The sequence below is a fragment of the Mastomys coucha genome, unplaced genomic scaffold (genome assembly GCF_008632895.1).
Source record: "Mastomys coucha isolate ucsf_1 unplaced genomic scaffold, UCSF_Mcou_1 pScaffold11, whole genome shotgun sequence".
Lineage (NCBI taxonomy): Eukaryota > Metazoa > Chordata > Mammalia > Rodentia > Muridae > Mastomys > Mastomys coucha.
The window spans coordinates 6,811,530-6,826,081 of NW_022196893.1; the positions used below are offsets into that span (position 1 = coordinate 6,811,530).

General features: G+C 51.9%; 1 protein-coding gene across 9 annotated transcripts in view; it reads left to right on the forward strand.

The window, feature by feature from the left end:
- Positions 1-14,467, forward strand: part of Iqank1 (IQ motif and ankyrin repeat containing 1) — a 38,352-nt gene extending 23,885 nt beyond the window's left edge. For 3 of the 9 annotated variants that reach the window (XM_031346784.1, XM_031346738.1, XM_031346794.1), the window contains 10 exons: positions 1,816-1,949; positions 2,152-2,316; positions 2,550-2,948; positions 12,794-12,933; positions 13,030-13,084; positions 13,185-13,277; positions 13,534-13,642; positions 13,747-13,843; positions 13,918-14,052; positions 14,123-14,465. In XM_031346784.1, the coding sequence (XP_031202644.1) occupies positions 1,920-1,949; positions 2,152-2,316; positions 2,550-2,948; positions 12,794-12,933; positions 13,030-13,084; positions 13,185-13,277; positions 13,534-13,642; positions 13,747-13,843; positions 13,918-14,052; positions 14,123-14,426 (1,527 nt within the window). In that variant the 5' untranslated portion in view covers positions 1,816-1,919 and the 3' untranslated portion in view covers positions 14,427-14,465. Of the gene's footprint in view, positions 1-1,815; positions 1,950-2,151; positions 2,317-2,549; positions 2,949-12,793; positions 12,934-13,029; positions 13,085-13,184; positions 13,278-13,533; positions 13,643-13,746; positions 13,844-13,917; positions 14,053-14,122 lie in introns of all 9 variants that reach the window. The other 6 variants (XM_031346731.1, XM_031346747.1, XM_031346723.1 and 3 more) reach the window with 4 other exon arrangements.
- Positions 14,468-14,552: the final 85 nt, after the last annotated feature.

Below are 14,552 nucleotides of genomic sequence, written 5' to 3' on the forward strand. Positions count from 1 at the left end.
TGTTGCAACCTATCTCAAAACTAAACAAGCCAGGCGGTGGTGGCGCACGCCTTTAATCCCAGCACTTGGGAGGCAGAGGCAGGCGGATTTCTGAGTTTGAGGCCAGCCAGTGCTACACAGAGAAACCCTGTCTTGAAAAACCAAAAAAAAAGGGGGGCGCTTAGCAGACCACCATTTCACCATTTCTGGGGATTGGGAGATGGCTCATTCAGCAAAGAGCTTGCTACACATGCATGAGAACCTGACTTCAATCCTGAAACCTACATAGTTCCAGCCCCAGAGAGACAGAAGGAAAAGGGTCCCTAGGGCTCACTGGCTCTTCAGCCAGGTGCACCTGCATGCACACGAACACACAAGCTTAACTTGAAGGTTTTCTTCTTGTTTGGGGAAATGGCTGAGAGAGGCTCTCACTGTGTTGCCCAGGTTAGCCTCCAACCCCTGGGATCAAGCGACCTTCCTGTTTCTGCTCCTGGAGTACCTGGTTCTGTGGTATGTGCGTCAGGGTTGGCTCCATTTCAGGATTTTTTTTTTTTTTTTTTTTTTTTTTTTTTTTTTTTTTGGTGGTGGTTGTTGTTGTTCTTTATCCTCTAAACGTGGTCCTTTCCATCCACCATCTGCCTGTGTCCTGGAGATACCAGGTTATCAGGTGACTTTGCTCTCTGGGCTTTGCTTTAGTTCTGGCTTCTGCCCCAGGCTGTTCCTTGACTGGACTACCTGGGACCCTCCCCTCTCCACAGAGCCACACACTGCCCACTCCTCCTGCTCCTGAAGCTCTTCATGTCCGCCCAGCTAAGTCTTGTTTTCCATTTCCTGCCTTCCCTGTCCTGGCTCCTTTTCTATTTAGGCTGGTGCTCCACCTAGCCTGTCTTGGAGTCCTTGTTAGATAGACTTGCGTTTATCTCTTGTGCAGCAGGGACTCCTGACACTTGGCTTGTTGCTTCTCTTTTCAGCTCTTCAGCTTTCTGGGAATGCTGCTGATCTCACTGCTGCGGCCCTACCATGACATACATACATACACACACACACACACACACACACACACACACACACACACACACAGGAAGGGACACAGAGACCTGTAGAGTGGAACAGTCCCCCATGAGCTTTACTCACCTGAGTGGTCAGCTAGTAACAGGAGGGACTGCATGGTGTCTCTCCGCACCCCCTGCTCCTGGAAGCCACCGTGCCAGGCCCACACATAGACCTCCGTAAAACGGTCTGAATATGGAGTTGTGCCCACGTTCTAGACTTCTGCCTTCTACTGAGTGTCCTGGGCCATGGACTAAGACCACTTGAGAACATCCTCTACTTGAGGCAGTTTACAGCTTAGCTGCACCCATCAGGCTTTGAGGATTTGTTGCGCCAAGCCCAGTAAGGGCCGATGGCTCTGGTAGGTGAGCCCTGAGGACCAGGGGCTGGTTTTCTATCCTTCCCACTGGGCTTCCTACAACTTCTTTTAGCGGTGGACTGCAAGAGATTTCTGGGGATGTGGACTTCCTGCTCATGTCTCACCCTCTCCCTGTCCCTTGCTCTACGGAAGGAGCATCATTCAGACTCAGCAGTTTAGGAGTTTTTATCACTGCTGTTGACACTGTGTCTACCACATAGCCCTGGCTGGTTTTAAACTACTGGACTCCGTGGGTCCTCCTGCTTCACCCTCCTGATTGCGGGGAGACAGGCATGACAATCACTGCATCTGTCCTCCATGCTTTCTGAGAACCACTTGGGTCCTTTCTGTGGCTCCAGCAGCTGCATGGATACTGGCTAGGAAGGAGGACTTGCAGTCCTCACAAATGCCTACTCTCCTCACTCCAGCGCCTACTGCAGAGGACAAAGCCGCCCTTGTTATCCAGTGTGCCTTCCGGCAATATCTGGCGCGAAAGGAGCTGGCCCGGCGTTGGCAGGAGCGTCGGGAGTACATGGATGAGATGGACAGGCTGCAGAAAGAGGTGAGCAGGGCCCTGAGTGCCAGGACCCGAGTCAGAGGGAAGGGTCTAGACCTAGTGTGGAGAAGAGCCCTGGCCTTGGGGCTTTAGACGGGGACCTCAAGGCTGTGGCATGATGTATGGGCTACAAGGTAACCGTGAGCTGTGGACCCCTGCAGCAGAGTTCTGGGCGCTAGGGACGGTGACCGCCGGCCGTGTCTTGCAGGCCTACCTGGCCTTGGTGCGCCAGGAGCAGGAGGCGGCGCGGCGGCAGCGCGAGAAAGAGGAGGCGGAGGAGCGCGCACGGCGAGAGGAGCTGCAGCGTCGCGGTCGCCTGCTGGAGGCTGCTTTCGAAGGGGACCTGGGCGAGATCCGCCAGGTGCTCAAGGAGGTCTGTGCTTCGGCAGCGAGGGTGGCAGGGATGGTGGCTTGCCTAGTGAACAGGGCGCTGGGCGGGGGCGGGACGCGCAGTGTGGGCGGGGCGCTGGGGCGCCCTGTGAGCGGGGGCTGTGGGCGGGGCACGGGCGGGACGGGGAGGTGTGTGGGCGGGACTATGGGCGGGGCGCACCAAATGGGCGGGGTGCTGGGCGGGGCGGAAGCCGAGGTGACGTGCCCCGCGCCCAGGTAGAGCAGCTGATGACCCGCGAAGGCGTGGGCTTCGACGAGGACGGCAAGGCTCGGCGGCTGCAGAGGCGCGTGGCCACCGTGGAGTGCGAAGACAGCCACGGGAACACGCCTCTCTCCGAAGCGGCGGCGGGCGGGCAGGCCATGGCCATCCAGCTGCTGGCGGAGCTGGGTGCCAACCCCAACACCAAGGTGGGCGCGGTGCGCGCGGTGCGCACGGCGGCGGCGGCGTGGCCTGGTCCCCGCACGTGCTCAAGGGAGCCCGTTCCGCAGGGCGACTTCGGCCGCACGCCACTCTACCGGGCAGCTTTTGGGGGCCACCTGGAAGCCGTGGAGGTGCTTCTGAAGATCGGAGCAGACCCCCGGGTGTACGCGGATGACGGGAGCACTCCGGAGCAGGTGCGGCCCTGGCATGTGCATCCCCACTCCAAAGATTTCTGGTGTGGTGGTGGTGCATATCCGTAATCCCAGCACCGAGTAGGTGGATTAACAGAAGTTCCAGGCCAGAAGCCTGATAGAGAGACCCTGTCTCACAAGGAAAGCAAAAGACAGGATACTGGGATCCCTAGATTCCGTGTCTGGTTCTATCTCACCAACCAAACTCCCGTTTCTGAACGATAGCTGTCTGCCAGGAACGCCTTCTGCGCAGGTTTTGTCTTTCTGGCCACCTGATGGTGGATTCCAGGCTACTGTGATGGATTAGGAAACAGTCTTCAGACACTGGCCAGGTATCACTGGCGCTAACAACTTGGGATGTACCCTCTGGTCTTGGTCTGCTCCTGTTTCTTCCTTTGCAGTCAGAGGAACAGCCTTCCAGCTGGAAGGAGTACTATGGTCCCCTTGCCGACCACTGAGAACTGTGGGTCCAGGAGGTCACTAGGGAAGCTCCTTCAGCAGTGGGGGCAACTCTGAGAAGCCAGGCCAGGAAGTCCCCCCACCTTCTATTTGTATGTTTACACACCACACACACACACACACACACACACACACACACACACACACTTCATAGTCCAATTTGGCTGGGAACTAACCCTGATCCTTCTGCCTCAGACTTTCCAGTTCTGGGGTCACAAGTGTTTGGTACCACACCTGGCATTACCTTTATCACGTTTAAGTCGCCGGAATTTAACTCTGGCTATCCAGATCCCTTAAAGCTGAGGGCACCACCAGAAACGGTGGGATAGGCCGGCTGGCAAACATTTGCTTCTGCACCCCCTCCCCCGTGAAAGGGACACCAGAGTCTTTGCCCAGTCTGGGACCCCCGGCCTCAGGTGCCCCTCCCCAGCTCTACCTTCTGTGCACACTTATTTGGGCCTAGCCTGTTTCCTCTTCCTCTTGGGCTAGCAGGTAAAGTGGTGTCAGCCAGAGTCAGGGAGTTCAGAGAGTGCTCCGAGATTCATAGTCTCTTGGAGGACATAGAGACCAGAGGACAGTTGGGCAGCCACAGAGCTGGTAGCTGGGGAGCTGTGGTAATGGGGAAGTGCCCCAAACCTTCGCTGTCAGGAGGGACACTCAATACAAAGTACGTACCGGAGCCACTGGCAACCCACACAGGTCAACAAACGAGTTCTGACCTGACTCTCATACCTGACACAAAATTAACTCAACAGACCTGAGATTTCAGCACAAACAGTGACGTATTTCCCCCTTTAGAAATAGCGAAATATCTCTGGGCCCTAGGGCATGTGGAAGCATTCTTAGACACCACACCAAGACGACAGAAGAAAGAAAAGTTGAGCCTCACCGACATGAGAAGTTTCCGTGCACACGCCTACCCGGCAGGGGAAACGCCTGAGGTTGCCAGGGTGGTTTCCCAGGGCGAGGCTGCTCCTCGAATTTCAAATGTGCCGACCTCTGTGGTTTCCCTAAATATAGGAAACGAATGCACTGTGGTAGTGGGTACTGCATTCACTATCTCCCTGGAAAAGGGGGAGGAAGGAGGGAAGGAGGGAGGGAAGAAGGAAGAAAAGAAGAAGGAAGGAGGGAGGAAAGGGAGGGAGAAAGAAAAGAAGGAGCAAAGGAAGGAAGGAAAGAAAGAAGGGGAAGGAGGGAGGGAGGGAGGAGGAACAAAGGCAGGCAGGCAGGCTTCCCTTCACAAGACCTGGACAAGAAGCAATGGCCTGCTGTGGGGAGAGGCTGGTCACAAATCATATACCTGGCCAAAGACACTTCCCTGATGTATAGAAGCAAATCTCAAATCAACAGCAAATAAGCCTGATGTCCAGTCATGACGGACAGGATGTGTTGTCTCTCCTTGATGGACAGGGAGAGGGATGTTTCTGCAGAGGGTGTGATGACTGCAGACCAGCCTACACCCTGACAGTTTTTAGTGAAGGGAGGGTGTACACAAACTGGATTCTCACACCTTGCTGCAAACAGGAACGAGGGCTCCTCCCTCTGCAGACTCCGACGACCTAAGCATCCGGCGTACCTCAGCAATTATGTTCTTGGGCACTTAGCCCAGTAGAGTGAAGCTTATGTCCATGTGAAAAATGTTCACTGGAGCCTGCCTGGTAAGAGCCTCGAACTGGACACAGCCCAGGTACAGATATCCTTTCCCGGTGAACCTTGGAACACACACAGCGTGGACCACCTTTTAGCCACCGAGGATGGAGGTCGTGGTATATCAGCAACTCACAGAGCTCTCCAGGGAACCGTGCGAGAGAGCCCCCCCCCCCCCGCTACAGTACGCAGTACATCCTTCCATCTCTAATGGCAAAATGATAAAATGGAAGCCAGATAGCTGGTTTTAACAGGAAGGAAAGGAGAAGTCGGTGTGGCGAGCGGGGAAGGACAGCAAGACGATGACTTGGTGAGACGGAAGCTTGTGTTAAGTGAACCCAGCCGCTCGTTCTTACATTTACAGAACTCAGGCATCGGTTAACTGAGCCCACGTTCCACTTGCTGTGCGCTATGTCTTCCTTTCAATGAGCTGCATCTTCCTCCTGCTACTTCATCAACACTAAACAGCTGATCAGCTCATGTGACACCCGTCAGCCCCAGCTCACCACGCCGCCCTCTTGTACTCCTTGGTTTTCTGTTGATGACAGCTCTTCCACCCACAGACCAACCCTCAAGTTCATAAGCTGCTTCTACACACCAGAAGATGACTGCTCAGCTCGGCAGAACCAGAGATAACCGTCAAATTCCTCAGTAAAATCTTGGCACATGGTTCTCAATAAATATTCTTTTAGATAAACAGCCACGATTTATTTAATACCCGAACCTCTGGCTCACGCAGATGACTGCCCATCTGTGTGTGAGCATTTCCCCAAGCATTCATCCCTTCTCTTATCTTGCATCCACGTCTCTGTCAACCTCTTTGATTTTTACTCATCTTGGATCTTACTTTGTAAAATACAGATCACTGGCTGGACGTTGAACGCATCAGAGTTGTGTGTGCGGCTCTGTGGCTCACCACAAGAAACACCCAGCGAAGACCATATAAGGAGTACCATCATGCCAGAGCCCCACCTCCTGCCCAGGGGACTACATGGTAGATTTTATAGGAATACTTACCTTGCTTCTCCTGTCCTGCCACTTATTCTGTATGTAAACCACCATTCATTCATTCATTCATTCATTCATTCATTGACTCATTTAGGGCCCAGATGTCTGTCTAGTCTCAGTAGCTTAGTCCCGCTGTTTGGCATCTTACACGTGAGGTCCTGTGGTACTGCTCTTCTGGCATCTCTTGTAGACCGTGTCTGAGAGTCAGTCATTTGCACAGAGTTGTATTTCCCCACTGGGATGGAAGTGAGTTCACTAGTGTGAAGCTTGAATTATTTGATGCCTTGTGCTGGGCTTGGAGTTCCACGGGTGGCTTCGGTGTGCTTCGTGCACCCTCGCGTGTCTGCTGTGCACACTCACGCAGACCCACGGCTGTCGCAGCCCATTCACTCCTAGTAGCAGTGCCCTGAGGTCCTGCCGCTCAATATTCATTCCCGTGATGTGATTCTTGTGAATTTTGAAGACCCGTGGGGGGATATCATTGCTGTGCTGGTTGCTTTTCTGCTGCTGTGATAAAATACCATGGCCAAAAGCAACTTAAAGAAGAAAGAGTTCGTTTGGCCTTGGTTCTAGCGGAATAGAATCAATCCATCATGGGGAAGGCACATCGTGGCAACAGGAACAGGAAGCTGGCTGATCACATTTTTATCCACGCCCAGGAAGGAGAAAGGATGAGAAGTGGGACAAGACCGCAGCCCTTCAAAGCCCACCCCCAGCACTGTACTTCCTCCAGCAAGCCTCAGCCTCATAAAAGATAGCATAACCTTCCCAAACAGACCACCTACTAAGGACCAAGTGTTCAGATACCCAGTCCTATAGAGAGAGGACAGCTCTTCAAAGAACCACATTACCCCCTACCCCCGTAAGCCCATGGCCATCTCATGATGCAAAACGAGTTTTTCCAACTTCAGAAGTCCCCATAGTCTTTCACAGTCCCAGCACTGTTCAGAAGCCCATGAGTGTCCGGCAGGGAGGACTTGGTGCGGCAGCTGGGGAGACTCCTGTGCTCGTCATGGCCAACAAGAAGCCCAAGGAAGGAGCAGAGACTGAGAACACTGGTCATGTTAATTTAAAGGGAGTGGACAGGATGGTTGCATGGTGCAGTTTTAGACGAGGAGACAGACAGCACTTAGTGAACTAACAGAGGCTTAGTGTGAACAGCAGAGTTTGCCAGGAAGGCAGGTCAGCAGACACACACACAAATGGTTGGAGATAGAGGATGAAGGTCGATGGATGTGCTCCAGCAGCAGCAGACCGAAGATATCTACTAAAGAGGGCGGCTGATAATTTTATTCTGGATTTTGTTATAAATTCTTGATCAGAAAGCTGTGATTAGTCCCGGCACACCCTGGCTACTCCCCTGCAGTTTTCTCTTTCATTGTCTATGCTAGTCCTTTGTTGGATACTAAGTACCTGGTGTAGGTGCACACACACACACACACACACACACACACACACACACACATACACACACATCTTTTTTTTTTTTTTTTTGCTTCTTTTTTTGTCTTTTGTTTCTTTGTTTTCAGGACAGGGTTCCTTTGTATAGCTCTTGCTGTTCTGGTATTCATTCTGTAGACCAGGCTGGCCTCGAACTCAGAGATCCGCCTGCTTCTGCCTTTCAAGTGCTGAGGTTAAAGGCGTGTGTCACCATTACTGGACTTAAACTTTTTCTCTCAAACTAAATGGCTGGTGTATTTGGCTGGCCTCAGATGGTGATGGTCTGGGGGAGAGCTCTATGAAAATCTCCCTTCCTGTCATTAACGCCACGCTCACTCAGCTCTCATCCTTATACCCTGTGAAGTTATTTTGCTCTCACTGTAACTCTCTTCAGACACACCAGAAGAGGGTGTCAGATCTCATTATGGATGGTTGTGAGCCACCATGTGGTTGCTGGGATTTGAACTCAGGACCTCTGGAAGGGCAGTCAGTGCTCTTATCCACTGAGCCATCTCTCCAGCCCCCTTGCTCTCATTGTTTTAGCAAAAGAACCCAAACGAACAGCCAGGGATATACAGAGAGACCCTGTCTTGAAAATACAAAAAAAAAAAAAAAAAAAAAAAAAAAAAAAAAAAAGAACCCAAACAACATCAAACTCGGTGTATAGCTTCTTCAATCTGAGAACTTCAGTGTCTTTCATTTATCATTTTAAAACCAAGGACAATTTTGTAACCTTTCTGCCCCTAGCTGTTACATGTAGGGCAATCTGCCTTTGAGTGGGGGTAGATTGTTCTTGGACAAAATGTTCCTGGATAATTTTCCTTTCAAGTCAAGCATCTCGTTTGAATACATTTCTTGTGTTCAAAAAATGAAAAGCCCAATGTCTCTTCTGAGACTCAAGGCAATTAACTTCTAAACGACCCCACCTTAAAAAGAAAAAAACAAAACACAGCCCAACCGACATGCTTCCAATATATGATGGCAAGGATTGTGTGCTGTTGTTCCAACATGGAGGAATGGGAGTACAGTGAGGAAGCCCCAGACCAAAGCAAGACTGAAACCCAGCAGGAAAAACACAACTGCCTGGAGCTCTATGCTCTCTTTCCAGGACTTTAACTGCAGAAGGCTCAGATGGCTGCTTCCGCACTGTGTCTGCAGCTCTCCCCTGCAGATGTCTCATGGCTCTGGCATCTCCAGCATCTCGGGGTCTCCACCACCACACCTCCATTCACTGGTCTCTCGGAGCCTCCTTGTAAGGACTTCAACTCTGGCACATACTGCCGGGACTCAGCAGCTCTCACGTCATGATGAAAGAAAAAAAAAACACTCGTAACAATAATTACACAACTCGGTGAATGGCTGGCACAAAACTGAATGACACATAGAATCAAATTTGGTAGACTGCGAATCTACAGGGAAATTCTAGGGGTTTGGCACACGCGGTGCACACCTTTGGTCCCAGCACTCAGGAGACAGAGGCAGGAGGATCTCTGTGAATGTGAGGCCAGCCTGGTCAATATAGCAAACTCCAGGAGACCCAGGGGGTTACATAAAGAGAACCTGTCTCAAAACAGATAGGTAGGTAGGTAGGTAGGTAGGTAGGTAGGTAGGTAGGTAGATAGATAGATAGATAGATAGATAGACAGACAGACAGACAGACCAACCGACCCATGGGAAGTCTAAAGGAGTGTGAAGGAAAGGCCCTCATGTTTGCCTCTGAAGAGGTTAGAGGTGACCTCACAAACATAGTCATCTAAAGAGGCTTCCTGTGAGATCAAGGTAATAAGAGTTATATATTGATAAGTTATATATATAATATATATATAATATATGATAATAAGTTATATATATGATAATAAGAGTTATATATATATATCTCATATTCAAGAGATGGCTCTACATACCTACTAATGAGGGAAATAAATCCCAGACAACCACGGAGAGAAGTAGAAACTCACCGAAAAGCACTTCTTTACAAAGATGTGTAATCCTGGGCTGATGAGAATACTCAATGGGTAAAGGTGGCTTTCCCATGAAGCTTGACAACCTGAGCTTGATCTCTGAGACATGGCGGAAGGAGAACAGCTCTCACCAGCTGTTCTCTGACCACACACACAGGCACACACATGATGACCCTATGCAGCCCAAACAGACCTCTTAAATAGTGGCACATGTCTGCAATTCCAGCACTGAGGAGGCTGAGGCAGGAGGATTGCCATGAGTTTGAGACCAGCCTAGACTACACAGCAAGTATCAGGCCAGCCAGAGTTACAGAGCAAGGCCATTATAAAAACAAACAAAACAAAACAAAACAAAAAACAAAGTTTGGAGAGATGGCTCAGTGGTTAAGAACACTGGATGCTCTTCCAGAGGTTCCAAGTTCAATTCCATTAATTCCAAGCAACCACATGGCTCATACAGTAAAATGGCCAGCAACCATAAGACAGATTTCTCACCACTATTAATAGGGAAATGCACATTAAAATCATAACCGCTACCATTGTGGTTTGAGTGAGAATCAATTATCCCCATAGGTCCGAGTATTTAACACTTGGTCCATAGTTGGTGAGGCTCAGGAGCTGAAGACAGGGGTCACGGGAGCTTCTGTTTGTTGTGGAGACTTTTGAGGAGCCCAGTGGACAGAGTGGTCACTGTCTTTGACCCAGAGGAGAGGCATCCAGAGCATTCCGTGCAAATCACTTGCTGTTCATTGGCCAGACCCCGTCATTTGGCAAAGTATCTCCTCTGGGAGTAGTGGCACATATCTGCAATCCCAGCACTGGGAGGCAGAAGCAAGCAGAGCTCTGTGAGTTCAAAGCCAAGCTGGTCTACATGGGCAGTATAGCCAGGGCTGTATGGCGAGAACTTGTCTCAAAGCAAAACAGAGCAAGCATTTAAGATCACATTTTCCAAGGCTGGGTGATAGATCTTAGTTGGTGAGGTTCTTGCCTAGCATGTATGATGCCCAGGGCTCCATCCCCAGAACCACACACACCAGACATGGTGGCCCATGCCTATAATCCCAGGACGCAGGAGGGTGAGGAATTTATGGTTATCCATAGCTAGATAAGCCCCTATCTCAGAAAAAAAAAAAGTCATATATCGGGGCTGGAAAGATGGCTCTGGCTGCTCATCCAGAGGATGTGGGTTCAATTCCTAGTCCCACATCATGGCGGATGAGCAACCATCTATAATTTCACTTCCAGGTAATTTGAGTCCCTCTGCTGGCCTCTGCACATAACAAGCCCACAAATGGAGTCCAGATAGACGTGCAGGCAAAACACCTGTACACATAAAATTAAATTACAAAGTCACCCACGGCTCAGGGAACATTCTAGAATAGGGGGCAGAAAGAGTTTGCTCTGAGATTGTGTCTCCTTGGAATGTCAGAAGGTATATCCATACAATCTCACCTCATGACCACCCCCCAAGGATAATAGACATGCTAATGGAGACAAGGGAAAAACCTACGAGGCCTGGACCCTACACAGAGAACTGAAGGCAGCTGAGGAAAGTGAGACCAGGAGAAACAGCCTTCCCCAGGGAAGAGCACGGCAACTGGTTATCCAGTACCAAATGGCCAGCCCTGAAAACATCCGTACAAGTAACAGGCACAGACTGAGCAGGTTGTGTTTGGGAATGTACATGAATGTAACACGCGCATGTCACAACTAAAGACCAAAGAGAACATGAGTTTGAAAGAGGGAGGGATTATGGGAAGGTTTGGAAGGAAGAGAAGGGATACGATATAAATCTCAAAACCATCATATATTTATTCATAGATTCCTTCAGTTATCCACGTATCCATTCAACTGCCTGTCCATCTGTATATTTCTCTATACATTAATTTCTCGATGACTGTCCCCACATAGCCATCTCTCCTATCTCTCACCTGTCCCTTCACGTCAGTACATTTAGATGCACGTCAGTCGACTCCTCCATTCACTGATTCACCTGGCCACTGAACTGACATAACATTTGTGCTGGGCAACATTGGGGGGAAACTCTTCAACAAGTGCCGGATGGAGAGTTAGTCCATGGTGTGAATGCCATGAAGGAAGGTGAGACGTGCGGCAGGGGGAGGGGCTGTCCACTGGGGTGGGCAGGCATGTGGTGGTGGTGTCCATGTCCGGGATATAGCTCTCCAAGGAAGTGTCATGCAGGAGAGATTCAGAGGTGAGGGCGTGAGTGCCGTGAGTGTCCAGCGATGGCACAGAAATGGAAGGTACAGAAATGGAAGGCCTTCACAAAAGGAAGGCCGCTGCCTTGGGGGAAGTGGGAGGAGCGGGTGTGGGAGGGAGCCTCGGGAAGGGAGCTGATCAAGGAGGGAACTGGACAAAAGGTGTCAGCAACATACTGTCTGCAGGCGGTGTGAACCAGTGCCATCTGATGCCACTCAGCACCAAGCGAGCTCAGAGCTGTGAAGGGCAATGATAGCCAAGAGAGGCCCTGGCAGCCCTTGGCTTTGTCTCAGCTGAGGCCCTTCAGCGATTGGGTGGTGATTTGTAGGGTATGAGAAGCGGGCAAGGCAGTCTCTGAGTTTCTAAAACTACACTTAGGCTACATTTAAAGCAGTTGGGTGTGACAGATTCTGCATTTGTCTCTACTGGGCTTTGAGCCAATACGAAGCCAATGAGATGGAGGTCAACAGATGGGGCTGACTTTCCAGCACAGGGGGGCTGGAGAGATGTACTCTGTATGGGTCAGCCATGTCCGCAGCCTTACAGAGGCTCACAGCCCTCTACTGTGAGCCCTTCTCCATCTCTCCTCCACCGTCTAAGGGCGATGGCCAAGTCTTCCAGGTCCCATCACCCCATTTGTACTGTGATCCCCTTGAGCGCTATCTCAGGCAAGGAAGGGATTGCCATGACTATAAGTGTCCATCACACCCAGAAAGGCTGGGGTCTTTGTGGCTCTTCGGAGCTGTGTCCTAGAAGGAGGAGACCTTCAGGCGTATAGCAGATGAAAGCAGCTTCGGACAGTGGTCGGTGTCTGTGCCCGTCGTGTGGGTCGCTTAGAGGCCTTGTGGGCTTTGCATGAGTGGGAGACAGAGGCAAGGAGCTTGGTTGGTGGGCAGAGGGAAAGGGGCAAAAATGGCCCTGGAGGTGCTGCCACTTGGAGCTGGGTCTGCTTGACTCTGGATAGTGGGCCCAGGGGACCTGTGGCCTTGGCCTGTGGTCTATCATGGCACCCTCACCTTTCCAAATCTCCTGAAATTTGAAGTGCCTCCTTCCAATTTCAGGAAGAACACTCAGGACACACATGGCTCTAAGCATCAAATGCCCTGTCATTAGGTGGCCTCACTGGCCGCGGTGGTCAGTGTGCTGCAGTCCTGGGACCTGAGCCTCACAGAAGCTATGCTCCAGAACATGGAGGCAGAGCAGCAACGCCGTGTTCAGGAGGCCCAAAGGCACAAGGAGAATGAGGCCAAGCGGTGAGCAGAGGGGAGGGCGGGCCAGTGGCTGGGTTGGAGGTATGTGGACCACAATGACGTGGATGACTCTGACCAGCCTGCCTCTTTCCTCTGCAGCATCAACATCAAGGTGCAGCAGCTGGCTAAAGAGCAGCAGAGGTGTCACAAGGAGGTGATCTGTAACCCAGGCCTCCCTGCAGGAAGGAGAGCCGCGGGGAGGGGTGAGGATGGGGGCGAGTTGCTGGGGTCTGCAAGGCCTGTCTGCCTACCAGCTCCAGCAGGCCTACTGTGAGCTCAATCGGAGGATCATGGAACACGACAAGTGTGAGAGGAAGTGCATGGGCAAGACTGAGATCACACTCGAGGTGGGCTCTTACAGATCTCGCACTCCCTTCATCTCCCCATGCCGTTCCCTGCATCAGCCTGAGGGCTCCCCTTCCAAGAGAATTTCTGGCATCTCTGCCCTCCAAACCTCCCTGGAGGCATGGTAGAGGCAGGAGGTCCTGGCAGGCACTAACTCATGCATCTGGGCAGCCAACCCCACCCCCACCCTTCCACAAAGTACACGGTAGCTCTGAGGAGATGGAGAGAGAACAATGATCAACATGACCCCTTCTTTAGGCCATCAAGGATGCAGAGGCCCAAGTGGACAGGTTGCGGCAAGAGGCACAGAAGGCCGAGGAGACACTAGCCATGGCCAGGCTGGAGCTGCGGGAACAGACCCCGGAGGGTGGGCAGGGCTGTGGTGGGGGAGCTAGGGGACCTGAAGAGGCAATGCCAGGGAGGGGATTTAGCAGTGGGATCTCCCATGCTCTGTAACTAACACCTCCACAGACGAGGAGATGATAGAACCTGGGCTGAGGTGCCGGGTCACGGAGCTCCACGACGTGCTGATGAAGGATGTAGGTGACCGCATCCGTGCCGATGGACGGTCAGTACCTAGGCTGGGTGTGGGTACGAGTCAGAGGTGCCCGTAGACTGCAGTGACCAGGTGGCTGCCTTCAGGTGGCCTCTTGTCATCGACCCTTCAGGCCAGGCAGCCACTTTCTTGAGATACCAGGACACCAACTATGTGGACACCGTAAATCCAGAGCACTTAAGACCAGAGAGGATTCGGCTGGCTCTCCTGGGGGCACTCAGGTGTGTCAGGCAGGGCCCAGGACAGCCCCGCCCTGGGCCTTACCTGCCTCCTCACCAGACACACCTACAGGTACGGGAAGCCACTGGTGTTTGACCTGCGAGAAGTGAACCTGTTCCCAGTAGTACAGCAACAGCTGGAGGCCGTGCAGCCTGGCCTGGCACAGGCTCTGTTGAATCGTGGGCTGCTGGCAAAGGAAGGGTATCTGTCGCTGCTTCGGCCAACAGATGGGCCTGAGTATGACCCCTCTCAGTTCCAAGAGGCTCGCCTAGAGAACTTCCGAGTCTTCTTTGTCACCCGAAATCAGTGGCCACCAGCTGACCAGCTGCAGACCCTGCTGCCAGTGCGTGTGCAGCTGCCCAGTGGAAAATTCTAGTCATACCCCAATAAAGCATGAGCCCAAGGCATTGATACGCACAATTCCATATCCCCAGCAAATCTGGATCCAAGCTAGAGGACAGTGGCTTTTAAATCCCCTAGGGAACTGACTGGTGCCAGGGTA